Raw genomic sequence first — 15,217 nt, forward strand, 5'->3', positions numbered from 1 at the left:
TGCTCTCTCTTCCTTTCTTTTTCTCTCTTTCAAAAATAAATAATAATATTAAAAGAAGTGGGAAACATTTTACTAAGTGTAAAAATATTAAAAATTATATTCTTATTTTTAAATAAGTTAATCTTGGGAAAGCCTATGACCAGTTCCCTTTTTTATAAGGAGTATATTCTTCCTGCTCAGTAACCTCAGCAGTTGACTGTATCATGTCCTGTGTATTCTGCCTTCTGTATATTCTGCTTATTCAACCTTTTCTGTATCCCTCGTGTCTGTATTTCTTCCCAGTCCCTAGCAACAGTACTTTACTTTGGGTTTTCTTTTCTCCTGGATTATTGTATACTGTCTTAAACATATTTTATGGTTTTCCCCTAAATGAATTTCTAATATAAAATTTAATTGCCATTTTCCTACATAAAAAATTTCTCTGGCTTTCCTTAGCTCTCAGGATCAATCCTGTTGCTTTCTTTTTTTGAGTTTTATTTTACTCATCTGAAAAATAGAGTGAATGCCTTCTACTTCATAAAGATATCATTACAGCACCATAAATTACGGTACAGTACCTCCAGTAACGCGTTAATCTTCCCCAGGGGTTTGTCCTGAGTTCCTTTTTACACAATCTCCCTGGCTTTAATTATTCAGTATATGTGGATGAGATCCAGATCTGCTTCTTTAATTTAGTACTACTTTCTGGAGCTTCGTGCTCACCTTTCCAGGACAGATCGTTTCAATGGCCCTGCAGGCCGCCTCAGATTCACCGCTTCTCAGCCTAACTCACCTTCTCCTCTCCGAGGAAGCCAAACATGCTGTTGCTTTTCTAACATTTTTTTGCAGTTACCATGATTATTTCTGCAGTTGTAGGCAGTTGAAACCTTGGAATCTTTAGTTCCTTACTTCTCATATTTGTTTGGTAATCAAATTGTATTGTATTGACTGATAGCTCTTCAGTGTCTCTAGAATTTGCCTCTCACTGTTTCATTCTCCTTGTCTCAGCAGAGGCCCTACTTCTCGCCTTTTGGAAAAGCTTATTTACTAACTTGTGCTCTTCTCTTAGTTTCTTTCTCTTACCTACAGAAATCCATCCTTTGCATTGATAGCAGATTTATTTTTCAAAACAGACTTGGTAATGTGGATTCTTGTCTCAGATACTCTTTTTAAAGGTCTGTACTAACTTTATTCTAAATCAGTTTAACATCTGTCTCTAATAATATAAAAACAGTAACAACGTGCATCAGTACTTTCTGGAATGATAATGTTTTTGAAAGATCCTATGAGTAAACTTTTTTATTTCCATTTTTTTGATTGTGTAAAACACACATAACATTTACCGTCCCAGCCATTTTCTGAGTATACAGTTATGCTTCATCTAAGTGGAATCATATAGTGTTTAACTTGTGACTGGCTTATATCATTCAGTATAATGTCCTCAAGGTTCATCTGTTTCGTAGCATATTTCAGAATTTCCTACTTCTTAAGGCTGAATACTACTCTGTTATATGTATGTACAGGAACCTGTGGCACTTCACAGATACTGTGTTTGTACATATTATGGGTTTGTGCACCCTGTGTTGAACACGTCAATTAGTATCCTCTTTTCAGTAGCATTTGTACATTTCATGTCTCTTCACATGTTGGTAATTAGCAATATTTCAGGCTTTTTAATTATTATTTGTTATGGTGATGTGTGATCAGTGACGTTTGATGTTACTGATGTAATTGTTTTGAGGTGCCATGGACTGTGCTCATAAAAGATGGTGAATTCAAGTGCTAAGTGCGGTGTGTATTCTGTCTGCTCCACTGACCAGCCATTTCCCTGTCTTTCTCCCTGACCTCTTTATTCCCTAAGACACAGCAATATTGAAATCAGGTCAGTTAATAACCCCACAATGGCCTGTAAGTGTTGAACTGGAAGGAGAAGCTGCATGCCTCTCGCTGTCCCCCGAAGGCTAGACGTGACTAAAGCTTGGTGAGGGAGGCATGTTGAAAGCTGAGGCCTCTGATGCAGGTTAGCCAAGTTGTGAATCGAAGGAAAAGCTCCTGAAGGAAATTGAAAGTGCTACCTCAGTGAACACACGAACGATAGGAAAGTGAAACAGCTTTATTGCTGCTATAGAGAACGTTTAGTGGAGAAGAGGTCCAGCCAGCCACGACATTCTCCTCAGCCAAAGCGGAAGGCCCTGACTCCCTCCGGTTCCGTGCAGGCAGAGAGAGGGGAGGAAGCTGCAGGAGCGAAGCCGGACACGAGCAGAGATCCGGGCTTGAGGTTTCAGGAAGGAGGCCGCGACCGGGGCACAAAAGCGCAAGGCGAAGCAGCACGCGCTGCCGTGGGAGCTGCTGCAAGTGACCAGGAGATCGGGATGATCCGGAAGATCGAGATCGTTTCCGAAGGCGGCTGCATTGACCAGCAGATTTTCAGGGTGGACGCGAGAGCCTCCCACGGGAAGAAGGTGCCATCGAGGACTTTCCCGGCTAGACAGGAGGAGTCAGTGCTGCCTTCACAGCTTCCACGGACAGGCTGATCGTCTGGTCGGGGCCAGTGCGACGGGTGACTTTTAACGTGCAGCAGGTGCTGATTTATCACGTCTCCAGTCCTAGGGCGTTAGGAATTATGGCAAGTCCCCTCTGCCTGTGCTCTGTGAATGGAACAGCAGAACCTAGAGGACGGGACACCTGTTCACAGCATGGTGTACTGCATGTTTAGCCCATTGTTGAGACCCGCCTAAGGAAAAAAAGAAAAAAGATTCCTTTCACGTTATCATCGCTTAGCGACTGTGCACCTCATGGCCCCAGAGTTCTGATGGAGTCGGACGGCGAGATTTACGTTGTTTCCATGTCTGCTAACACAGCAACCGTTCCGCAGCCCATGGATCAAGGAGTCATTTCAACTGGAAATGAGTCTTTTAAAAATTTTTTAATTAATTATGTTCATTTTTTATTGGAGTATAACAGAGTGGTCTCCTAGTTTCAGGTGCACCAGGGGTACAGTATAATGATTCAGCAGTGGTTACTCGGCGCCCATCAGAACAAGTGTGCTCTTGGTCCCCCGATTGCTCCCCCATCCCCCCTCCCCTTCTGGCAACCTCCTCTGCCTGCCCCTCTGGCAACCACCGGTTGGTTCTCTGTACTTAAGAGTCTTTGTCTCTGTTTTTCTTTGTTTTATTTCTTACTCAAGTCTTCTTCCTTAAGGAGTACCTTTCGCAGGACTCTACCTGCTGTACGTAGCGATTCCTCGGATGGATCTGGGCAAGGTCGGTTGAAAACCTTGTGGGAAAGATTCACCGTCCTAGATGCCCTGGAGCGCATTCATGATTCATGGGGAGCGATCATCCTATCCGCGTTATCAGGAATTTGGAAGAAGTAGATTCCAGTGTTCATGGAGGACTTTGAGGGGCTCAGGATTTCAGAGGAAGAGGTCACTGCAGGAGTGGCGGAGGTAGCAAGAGAGCCAGAGTCAGAAGTGGAGCCGGAGGATGGGACGGACCCGCTGCCGACTCCGGATACAGCGTGAATGGATGAAGAGCTGCTGCCGACGAGCGAGCAGAGAAAGTGGTTTGTGGAGGTGGGATCTACGCCCGGTGAAGGTGCTGCCAAGACTGTTGAAATGACAACAAAGGGTTTAGAATATCGCATCAGCTTCGTGCATAGAGCAGCACGTGGGTTTGGGAGGTTTGACCCCACAACTGTGAAAGTTTTGTGGGTAGAAGCTATCAGACAGCATTGCAGGCTGCCCAGAAAGTTTCATGAAGGGAAGAGTCAGTCGATGCCGCAGACTTCATTGTTGTTTGAAGAAGTGGCCACAGCCACCCTGACCTTCAGCAACTGCCGCCCTGTTCAGTCAGCAGCCATGACCGGCAAAAAGATTTTGAGTTGCAGAAAGCTCAGATGATAGCGTTTTGCTAGCAATCAGCTATTTTTTTAATTAAGGTATTACGTTGTATTTTTAAACATACATAACGCTCTTGCATACCGAAAAATCAACAGAATGGTGTAAATATAACTTGTATATGTGCTGGAAGACCAAAAAAATTCATCTGAGTTGCTTTTTGCAAAATTTGCTTGTTATTGGGGTCTGGAACTGAAGCCGCACTGTCTCTGAAGACTGTCTGCAGTACATTGTGCTTACTTCTCCTCTGTGGATGGACATTCGGGGTCCTTGCATATTTTATCTGTTGTGGATAATGCTGCTATGAACAGGTGTGTTCACATGTCTTTGAGACCCGGATTTCAGTTTTATTGGGGTTTATACCCCAGAGTAGAATTTCTGTATTATATAGTAATTCTGTTTTTCATTTTTTGAGAAACTGCTGTAACATTTTTCTCAGTTGTTGTATCTTTTCATATTCCCAACAGAGCACAAGGATTCTAATTCCTACACATCCTTGCCAACACTTTCTTTCCAAGTTTTTGTTTTTAGTTTTGATTTGTATTTCCCTAATGATTAGTGATATTGAGTATTTTCTCTTTGTTGAAGTCCTTAATGAGGCTGTTCTGTTTTTGTTTTTGTGGAGTTTTAAGAATTCTCTACATGTTTGGGATATCAATCCCTTATAAATGTTTGTTGCAACCATAAGATACTCTTAATCTCACAAAACACACTGAGGGTTGCCGGGGGAGAGGAGGGTCGGGAGAGGGCGGCTGAGTTATGGACGTTGGGGAAGATTGGTGCTGTGGGGAGAGCTGTGAAGTGTGTAAACCTAGCGATTCATAGACCTGTACCCCAGGGGCTAAGAATGCATTGTATGTTAATAACAAATAAAAAATTAAAAAAAAATAAATATTTGTTGCTGTCCCGTTACCACAAAATGAAAGCCAAACTCTGGCCTGGCGTTTAAAACCTCATTTTCCCCTACCTTTAGCACACTGAAAGCACAATTCCTATGTAATGGCTGTGTTCATTTGCTATTTACTTGGTGTGCCTCCCCAGCTGTGTGGTTTACAGAACAGAGCACTTTGAGGTAGTTGAGAAGCTAAAGTCAAACATCTTACATATAAAGCTTTTCCCTCAACTCCCTTACTCTCCCTTGTACCCGAGAAATAACTGATTCCTCATATACAATCTCATGGCACTTAAAAAAAATTTACACTGATAATCCATGACTATGTTCTTATGAAAACAAAGAAACAATGAAAAGTGAAATTTTGAACCTTATCTGCCTTTTTGGATTCCAATCCCAGTTTGCTGGGCAGTAAGCTTTGTATCTCTTGGGTAAATAAAAACCTTGGAATAGAATTGCTGGGTCATATCACATGCCTGATGATTTTAGATTGATTGATGTAAACTGTGTGACGTTATCGAGTGAGTTTTCTTTCTTTTCTCTAGGCAATGTTGAGATTATTTTGAATGGCAGTTAAGTTGTAGATCTCCTCGATCCTTTTGAGGCTTGTTTGTATGTTTTTAAGGTGGCTTCAGCATTTACTCTAGGTTAGCTGAGCCTTTCCGAGCTGTCCATGGAATGTCCTAGTCCTTAATTAAACAAGGTCTTTGGTCTCTGGCTGGTCAGAACTGGAATGTCTCCCAACCCTGCAGGAGCTTTGCAGCTGAAAATGCTGGTGGCTATTCATTGGCAGGCAGTGTGGGGTCTGACCGTATATTTACACAGCTTAGTATTCACAAAGACTTGAGGGGAGCCTTTTTCTGGATCTTCTGCTGCTGGTACTGTTTTCCATAAATGGCTGCTTCTACTTCCCTGAACATAACAAGACTGTCATGTTGTGTTTGGGTTCTCCTGCCCTACATGGTCGTCTGGAGAGTGGCTTCTATTAGAGAAGTTACTTTTGTTTTTGTTTTTCTTCACAGTCTTGTGTTTCCTGTTATCCAGTGTCTCAGTATAGTTGTTGTCTCTATTTTCTCCAGTTTTCTTTATTGTTCCTGGAGGGCTACCTTCATACTCGTTCCTCTATTACTATAATAAATAATAAAGTGGACACCTGCCCATAAATCAACTCAAACAGTTTTGTTTCTTTTATTGGAATGTGTTTTACCACATCTAGATACCGTTGTTTTATTTCATCCAGAAACACTTTGATTATTGATATTCTAGTAAAGAATTGTGTTGACTACAAATGGTAACACATGAGGTAGGAGTGTGAGGAAAGAAATCTTGTTGAGCCTTTCCATTAACTATGATTGGAGAACCAAAGCTTCTTGGTCCCAGAATTCATCTAGGATTGTTGGAACTTACTAGATTAAGTGTAGCACATTCCAAAATCATTTTAAGATTCAAAAAGCTGAGCTGCTAAGGGAGCAGATCTTAGAAGTTCTCATCACAAAGTGATAGGATATAATTATTATGTTTTGTATCTTAAACTTACACAGATTCTATGTCAGTTATACCTCAATAAAATGAGGGGGAAAAGGATTTGAAAATCTGAAATAAGATTCCTCTTCATTGTCATTATCAAACACTTGTCATATGCCTCCTCTTATTATTTGTACAGGGTGCTAGAGAGGGGTAAGGTGCCAGCGAAGAGCCAACTCTTTAGAGATAACGGCGATATACAGCAGCAAATGCCAAATGAATGAATGTCCCCCAAAGTGATAATAGCATTAAGGGAAAGTGCTAGGTTGTGAGGGAAAGTTTTGTTCTTAGGATTTGAGCTATACTTGAAAGATCAGACTTAGGTAGTCACGTTGGTAGGAGAAACACTGTATAATTAGCTGTACTCTTAAAGTTCCTGTCCATCCCCGCCATCTCCCAAACCCATGAGGTTGTGTACCACACTGTTATTTTCTTTGGCTGGCACTGAAAGTATTTGAGATATCCTGCGTAATAGAGTTTGTTGAAAGAAATGTCCGTTGCGTTTCATTGTGTAGTGACAGTTTTTAGTATCACCTTATTTAATCCTCCAAAACCTATTTGACATAAATCAAAGGCATTTTTTTCTTTTAAGACGTCTCTGTAATTTTTGTGACAAATTTCTAAGTACAGTAGTTTGAGTTTTGATTTTTGTCAGTTTCATGGGAAGCTGCTTCCTCCTCAAGGCTGTGGGAAGTTCGATTAGTTGACCTACCGTATGGAAGCATTTCATTTTTTATTGCCCTTTGGAGGCCACCTGTTGACGTGAATGCCTTGCATTCATTAGAATGAAAGCTGGGAAACATAATTCACAAAAAATATATTAATTTCTCCTTTATTTTGAAGGATAATTTTTCTGGGTATAGAATTTCTGGTTGAGGTATGTCATCCCATTGCCTCTGGCTTTCTTGGTTTTTTATGAGAAACTGGCTTCTAATCTTAACTGAGGATCTCTTGTTGTGTATGACTCACTTTTCTTGCTGCATTCAAGATTCTCTTTGTCTCTTGGGGCGCCTGGGTGGCTCAGTCGATTAAGCATCTGCCTTTTGCTCAGGTCATGATCCCAGGGTCCTGGGATCGAGCCCCACATTGGACTCCCTGCCCATGGGGCGTCTACTTCTCTCTGTCCCTCCCCCTGATCTTGCTTGCTCTCTCTCTGTCTCAAATAAGTAAATAAAATCTTAAAAAAAAAAGAAGAAGAAGAAGAAGAATAGTGCCTCGCACCATACAAGGCACTGTTTCAAGTACTTCTTTAAAAAAAAAAAGATTCTCTGATAGAAGCCACTATCCAGATGACCATGTAGGGCAGGAGAACCAAGTAGAATTTTTAAATTCTATTTGGAGTTTTCTGAACTTACTGGATGGTTAGAGTTTTATCTTTGTAGGTTTTTGTTTGTTTTGTTTTTTAACCATTATTTGTTCAGATAGTCTTCCTGCTCCTTTCCTTTGCCTTGTATTTGGGACTGACTTTACATCTTTGTTGGTCTGGATTGTAGTGTCCCACAAGTCTCTTTAAACAGTGCTCATTTTTCTTCATTCTTTTTCTTTCTTCTTCTCAGATGACATCATTAGTAAAAATCACACACAAATCTTAATCAAGAACTATTAATTTATTGAGTTTTACTGGACCATAGTCTTAACTATTAGTTATTTGATGTAGTATACAATATGATCGACATAGGCCATGTCCCTGTTACAGAGGATAAAACAGCATCGTGTACCAGGTTTGGTTCTTAAAGCATCTGCCTAGAAGTGGAACAAGTAATTTCCCCTTGTGATTTAGGTCAAAATCAATCACATGACCAAACAATTTTAAGTGGGCAGAAAAGCACAGTTCTCTCCGCCAGGAGTGAAGAATATATTATTTGTCAATAGTTTGAATGACAGCCAGATATGTGCACAGTATGATTGTACCTGTCTGTCTCTGACAAGCCTCTGTTACTAAGCAGGAACTGTAATTCTCATCAGCTTTTATTATCTTTTTTCAAAAATGACTTGGATAAAGTCTGAAAAGACATTTCTACTGCTACTGTCCAATCCTAAGCCTCCCTCATGTACTCTTATTGACAGTCTCCTGTTAATCTACAGATGCTCCTCCCTCTCCCCACTCCATCCGCCGTCTATTTCTTTCTGCAGGTGAAGTTATTATTAGTCTCCTCGACTCTCTAGTAGTTTTCAGTGGCCTACGATCTGGAGTGGAAGCCGTAGGTTCACGTGTCAGTTCCTTCACTTACTAACTCTGTGACCATGAACAAAATTCTTAGTAAGTCTAAGCCTTAGTTTCTTTTCTGGAAAAAGGGGGGAAACTCATGCCTGTCTCAAAGGATTATAAACATTCAGTTGAGATAATGTGTGCAGAACATTTTGTAAACCATACTTCGTAAATGCTTAGTTTATTGCTGTATTCCTGACAGGGCTTTTTATAATCTGGTTTTATTGTTCCAGTCTCAGCTTCCGTGATTCCCTTTCAGAAGTCTGATGCTATACTCTCAAATTACTCTTGAACTCTAAGTAATGATATTTTCAATGAGAAATTTAGAGTTTTTAATTGATGTAAGTCTTAACAAAATTTTATTATATTTGGAAGACGACATGGAAACTTCCATGTGAAATTTATCTCTAATTTTATAAGGGAGTCAATGTGGAGTCAGGATTTGCTTAAATTTGTTTAAAATTCTTAGAATACTTTAGCTCTATAATAAATGAGAGTATTTATATAAAGGAAAATAGAGGGCTTCCAGTTTGAAGGTCATGATAAGGTTTTTGCATCCTACCTTTTGAAAATAACCAAAAGAATAAAAAGCTGAAATACTGTTTCCCTCTTTAATGAAAGTTAGAAGCATCTTTAACCCTTGAGCTAAAAATTGGAGAAGGAAGAATATCAAACCAAAGAGCCTAAGGTTACTTACATGATGCTGATAAAAAGCAAGCTTTATAAATACAGAGAATAAACTAATAAACTCCTTCAGGAGTTTATTAGGAGGAGTTGAGGGTGGGTGGGCTAAATGGGTTGAAGGAAAGTGGGAGATAGAGGCTTCCAGTTATGGAGGGAATAAGCCATAGGGATAAAAGGCACGGCATCAGGAACAGAGTCATTGGCATTGGGATAGCACTGTGCAGTGACACATGGTAACTACACTCGGCATGAGCACAGCATAATGTATGCACTTAACCAAATCACTGTTTTGTACACCTGAAACTAATGTCAACATTGTGCATCACCTGTACTTCAATTTGAACAATACAAGAAAAGCAACTCGTTTGATCTGCAAAACCATGGAGAGACTCAGGAATTAAATGTGGTAGTACTGGAGAACATAAAAGTGAGCCAGGGGCCATAAACGGGATTGGTTTAAAAAAACTGAATAAAAAATAAGGAGTTTTATGTTTCTGCATCACAGGTGACAGAAAACATATTGTCTAATTAAGCCAGAGGGATTCCAGACACAGTAGGGCAAGGAGAGATGCTAAGCTCAAGGTGGGGGGTCGATGAAAGTTGTCATACTGAACAGTAAGATGTCAAGCTTTCTTCCCCTGCTTGGTTCCAGGCTGGCTACCTTCCATGCTTAAATATCCCAGGCAGGATTGAGGAATCCTTCCTGGGGCAATTAAATCAGTCCAGAAAATTGACCCAACAGGCTCTGAGATTTGAAGACCTCAAGAAAAATACCAGCTGGCCACTACCCGTTGACACGCCCAGCCTGAACACAGAGCTTATAATTGGCTCTTTCTTGTTAACCTGTTCAACGTGAGCGAACAGCCAGGGATTGATTTTTTCGTCATCTTAGGAAAGCTTCCAGTGTAAAAAAGAGACACACAACAGAAAAAAGGAAGCTCAAAGGAAGCAGGCAATTCGGGAACAAAGCCACTTTGAGGAAATGATAATTTGCAGCCTCAGACAGGTGTTTAATTAAAAGGAGAAACATGGTGCTGTGCACAGAAAGGGAAGGCAGGTGAGAAAGTTTCCTGGAAGGAAAAGACAAAAGAAGAAATTTCACATTCAGTGAAGCTTTGGAAGAAATAGTTGAGGAACTCTACCAGAAAGAGAGAAAAAAGGGGGAGAATTAGGAGTTCCAGGAAGAGATGAGAGAAGTGGAAAATTAGTATGCTAAGTAAACAAACACATAATAAATGGATAAAAAATCTTTAAAAAAAAAAAAAGTAAACAAACATAAATTTCCCAGACCCAAACTAAAGACCAGCTTGTAGGTGCTCCGTGCAAACAGTGATAAGTTCACATGCTTATAAAAAAGTATGTTCTGAAATTTTAGAACCCTCTAGAAATCAAAGATCAGTCCTAAAATCTTCCAGATAGGAAAAACATCAAAAATAGTCTGTGAATAAGAATGTACTCAAACTCCAAGCCATACATTAAAAGTCGAAAAGACATTGGTGGAAAGCCTTTAAAATGCTGAAAGAAATACATTGGGTTGAGCCTTTGTTAAGGAATTTGTCAAGCAGACGCGAGAGATAGTGCAGTGGGAAACCCTAAATCTGTCCCCCACATTCAGAAGTTACCAGTACCTGTCTCTCCCAACGCTTGTATGCTTTTGGTATTTTGAAGCAAGTTTCAGATACCGTATCATTTCAGCCCTAAGTAGATTTATCAGTAACAAGTAGACTAAAGCTACAATCTTATTATATCTAACAAAATTAATAATTTATTAATATCATCAAATACTTTGTGTTTTCTTTATTTTAACACAAGGCTGTCTTCTTAGGAATTGGTTTCTTCAGACCAGAATCTCTTGCATTTGGTGGATAAGTCTTAAGTTTCTGCTTTTTACATAATGGTTTTATGTGGATTTATTCATTTTATTAATTCCCTGGATTTGTTGTTTTGATTGGGATAACAAAATTGTGATTTTTAAAAAATTCTACCATTCCCTCTGCATTCTGTAGCTGTCATTATGTAAAAAAGAACTTTCATTATCTGTTTGATGTTTACCCTGAAATGTAGTGCATTTAGGAAAAACAGAAGAGATGCTTCTTTACCTTTTCTTACAGTAATGAGTTGTGTTCTCAGAACTTCCAGAGGTCACCAGCTAATGAGTGTGTTTAGTATTACTGTAACTGCAGGAGTTTTTACATTTTTGAGTTCTTATTAATTGCAGTCATTCTTTCAGATCAGATTGTCACATCTTTAGCTTGTGGGGGGAGCCCATAAAAATGGTGGTATTTAAATGACATCCTTGCTGTCAGACCCAAGGCTCATATTAACATATCTTGCCCCTGTCTCCGAGTAAGTCAGCCCTCCAAAGAGCTTTGGTTTCTTTCCGTGCAAAATGGTATTTTGAAGACCAGGACGTGATGCTAATTGTTACTTGGTTGTATTTGCTTTTAGGGCCTTTTAGCATACAGAGATAGAAAGTAACTTTTACAAAGAGATAATTTTATTGTGAGTTAATACTGAAACCTTTAATGCAAATTAAAGATTAAGCTAAGAGTCAAAGGTTTTAAAAGCTTTGAAATTTTAAAAAATTTTAAAAGTTAAAGTTTTAGTTCTCTAGTTTTAGATTTATATATTTTATTGATAACCTTGGTTCCTAATAATGTAAACATAATTTATTATTTGCTTTATCCTATTGTATACATAGTAATTCCAAAAATATTATCACTATTATTGTAACAGTATTATTACTAAATACAGTTTGATTCTTTGAGGATTTGGATCCTTAGGAGATTACCCACCAAGAGTGCACACAGTACTATTTGAAATCTTATTTATGCTGTTTGCTCAGTACAGAATAAAATTTGCTTATTTGTCCTGCTAGCTTGATATGCAATTAAGTTTCTTTTCTGTTTTTAGAGATTGGGGGTTTTTTGTTGATTTTAATTTTAATTTGGTTTATTACATGAAATATTTTCATGTCCCAAAGTTTAAAAAAATGTAGCATTCTTTACCCTGTATTCTGTCTTCCATTGGAGATAGCCATTTTCATTCTAGTTTTGGCCATCCTTTTCATTTTTAAAATATGAGCACATGCACTTAAACATTTGTATTTCCTGCGCTGTCATCCAGATAGAGCAGATTAAATAGTGTTGTGCGCTTTAAGTTTTCTCACTCCACAAGAGATCCTGGAGATCATTCCAAGAAGTTGAAAGTGTTCTTCCACATTTCCTTTTTTTTTTTTTCTGGCTGCACAATATTTTATTTCTTATAATGCATATTTTGATTATAAAAATCTTCTGATGTAATAAATTGCATTGCATGAGCATTGTTTTGGGTTGGGATGTGCAGCCTAAAATTTTATACCCAAATACTCATTCAGGTGTCAAAATAAAGACATTTCAGACTTGAAAGTTATAAATTTATACCACATACACCCTTCCAGGAAGCCATAATACATGACCCAAGTAAGAGGAATGCAAAAAATAAAATAAGGGCTCATAGGAGAGAAGCAAAGAAATGACAAAGGAGAATATCGAGGGGCGCCTGGGTGGCTCAGTGGGTTAAGCCGCTGCCTTCGGCTCAGGTCATGATCTCAGGGTCCTGGGATCGAGTCCCGCATCGGGCTCTCTGCTCAGCAGGGAGCCTGCTTCCCTCTCTCTCTCTGCCTGCCTCTCTGCCTACTTGTGATTTCTCTTTGTCAAATAAATACATAAAATCTTTAAAAAAAAAAAAAGGGGGAGAATATCGAGATGATAACTGTGCATTACACTTAGGAGGACAGTGGGCACCAAGGAGGGATGCCTGCGGGGACAAAGGAAATAATGAGTTATGTGACAGGTTTGACCATGTGGAATGTTATGTATTGTTTTTGTCAGAGCTGTTAAGGAGTCTGAGAAGACTTTGGTGTAAGTTTAAAGAAAACCAAGCAAATGAAAGCGTGAAGTAAAACTTCAGGAAAATTAACAAGCTATGTAAGAAAAGAAATATAGTCACTGAATATAGTCACCTTTATTTATTTATTTATTTATTTATTTGTGGAGAGAGAGAGACAGATTACGAGTGGAGCAGAGGGGAGAGGGAATCTCAAGCAGGCTCCACACCTGGGATGGGGTTGGACATGAGGCTTGATCTCCTGACCCTGAGATCATGACCTAAGCTGAAACCAAGAGTCACACTCTTAACTGAGCCACCCAAATGGCCCTAATCACTCAATACTTCTTTTTTTTTTTTAAGATTTTATTTATTTATTTGACAGAGAGAGATCACAAGTAGGCAGAGAGGCAGGCAGAGAGAGAGGGAAGCAGGCTCCCTGCTGAGCAGAGAGCCCGATGCGGGACTCGATCCCAGGACCCTGAGATCATGACTTGAGCCGAAGGCAGCGGTTTAACCCACTGAGCCACCCAGGCGCCCCTCAATACTTCTTGAAGTAAAAATTATTAGGAGGATGAGGGGAAAAGGAGAGAATGAGAAGTTAGTAGATAATACCTAAATAATGATGCCAGAACAGTGTGAAGGTACTATGGAAAAACATGAGGGTAAATAGAAGAAGGTAATTGGTAAAAGTACTGAAACTGGTTATGTCCTAATAGAAGAATACTTCTGGTTTTTTCCTTTGTCATAAGCTTTCTAGCACTATTTGTTTAAATTATGTGTATGCATTACTTTGAGAAATAACCTGAAAACTAGATGTATGAGAAGAATGTCTCAGGAAATTCATTATAGTGCGTGTGTGTGTGTGTGTGCGCGCGTGTATGTGTGATTAGCAGTCCAGATATGAGTTCTGTAAGCTAATAACTCCTGGGGTCCTCCTTGGCGGCTCTCACAGCAAGCGCATTAATTGAACAGGAACCTGTGCAGTTTAACTTTAACCAGTTTAGCCATTCAGGCATACAGAGGGAATCAAATATTCCAGGTCATGGCCATAGCAGAAAAGATAAAGCGCCTCAAACTTCTATATGGAAAATAATCTAAAACCAGAAAGTAAGTAGACAAGTATAAAAAAAAAAAAAAGCTGTCGAACATGTTAGACTGTTGACACTTAATTTTAATAGTATAGGTGACTGGGGAGGGAGAAATGGCAGACTCATTGTTGCCAAGAGTAAGTTTTGGGTGATAATAAGGGAGGAGACAGCCGTTGAACTCCAGCACAGAAGTTGAGAACGAATGGTCCCATGTCACATGGAGATAGATTCCAAAACTATTGAATAGTCCTTCGGAGGGGTTGGGTGTGGCAGCTCAGCAATGTTGCCATTGACGTAATAATCACTCTTGGTTAGCCATTTGATACGAGGGAGCTACCAGATTTAGCCATTTTATGCTGTTTATTACCAAGGTTTATGTGAATTATTTCCTGTTGCATGCCTGAATTGACCTTAATTATGATACATTCCCAAAGGATGGGGGAATCAAGGACGAGGGGTGGTGTAAGGTAAGAGGAGGTAAGGATTTGGATCACTTAAGACATGCCCTAGGGGGGAAGGTATATACTTTCCATAGATGCCTACCTCCGAAAGAGCCATCAGTCACTTAAAAATGTCTCTTGGGGGGTGGGGGGAAATGTCTCTTGGTTATCTAAGAATTTGCTGTGTGTGTGTGTGTGTGTGTGTGTGTGTGTGTGTGTGTCCTAAGATTCTTTGCTCTTCTCCCTCTACTCCCACTTCCCCAACACAAATTACCTTGGTTAGACTCATTTATCTAATTGATATCTCTGCTATAATGGAATTTAAGTCTGCTTTTCATTTGAGAAGCTAAAGGATTAATAAATAATGCCTGATTTCTAAGTTTGTTTATGTTTACTTTATCTGATTGGGTATATATGAGTCACAAAGTGGAGAATTCAATATCTTTCTTTTTAATACGGTATATTTGCTATTTATTTTTTTAGAGGAAGTCCACAAATGAAGGGGACACCCCATTTTAAGGAAGAACAGTGTGCTCCAGCATTAAATTTAGAAATGAGGAAAATACTGGATTTGCAAGCACCCATCATGAGGTATAGTACTTTGGTTAAATTTAGCATTTTGTGATGACAATA

General features: G+C 39.4%; 1 protein-coding gene across 5 annotated transcripts in view; it reads left to right on the plus strand.

The window, feature by feature from the left end:
* The window catches only part of RIC1 (RIC1 homolog, RAB6A GEF complex partner 1), a 147,431-nt gene that overhangs the window by 72,815 nt on the left and 59,399 nt on the right, over positions 1-15,217 (plus strand). For all 5 annotated transcript variants that reach the window (XM_044266007.1, XM_044266009.1, XM_044266010.1 and 2 more), the window contains one exon: positions 15,068-15,175. In XM_044266007.1, the coding sequence (XP_044121942.1) occupies positions 15,068-15,175 (108 nt within the window). The remainder of the gene's footprint in view (positions 1-15,067; positions 15,176-15,217) is intronic.

The sequence above is a fragment of the Neovison vison genome, chromosome 9, assembly GCF_020171115.1.
Source record: "Neovison vison isolate M4711 chromosome 9, ASM_NN_V1, whole genome shotgun sequence".
NCBI lineage: Eukaryota > Metazoa > Chordata > Mammalia > Carnivora > Mustelidae > Neogale > Neogale vison.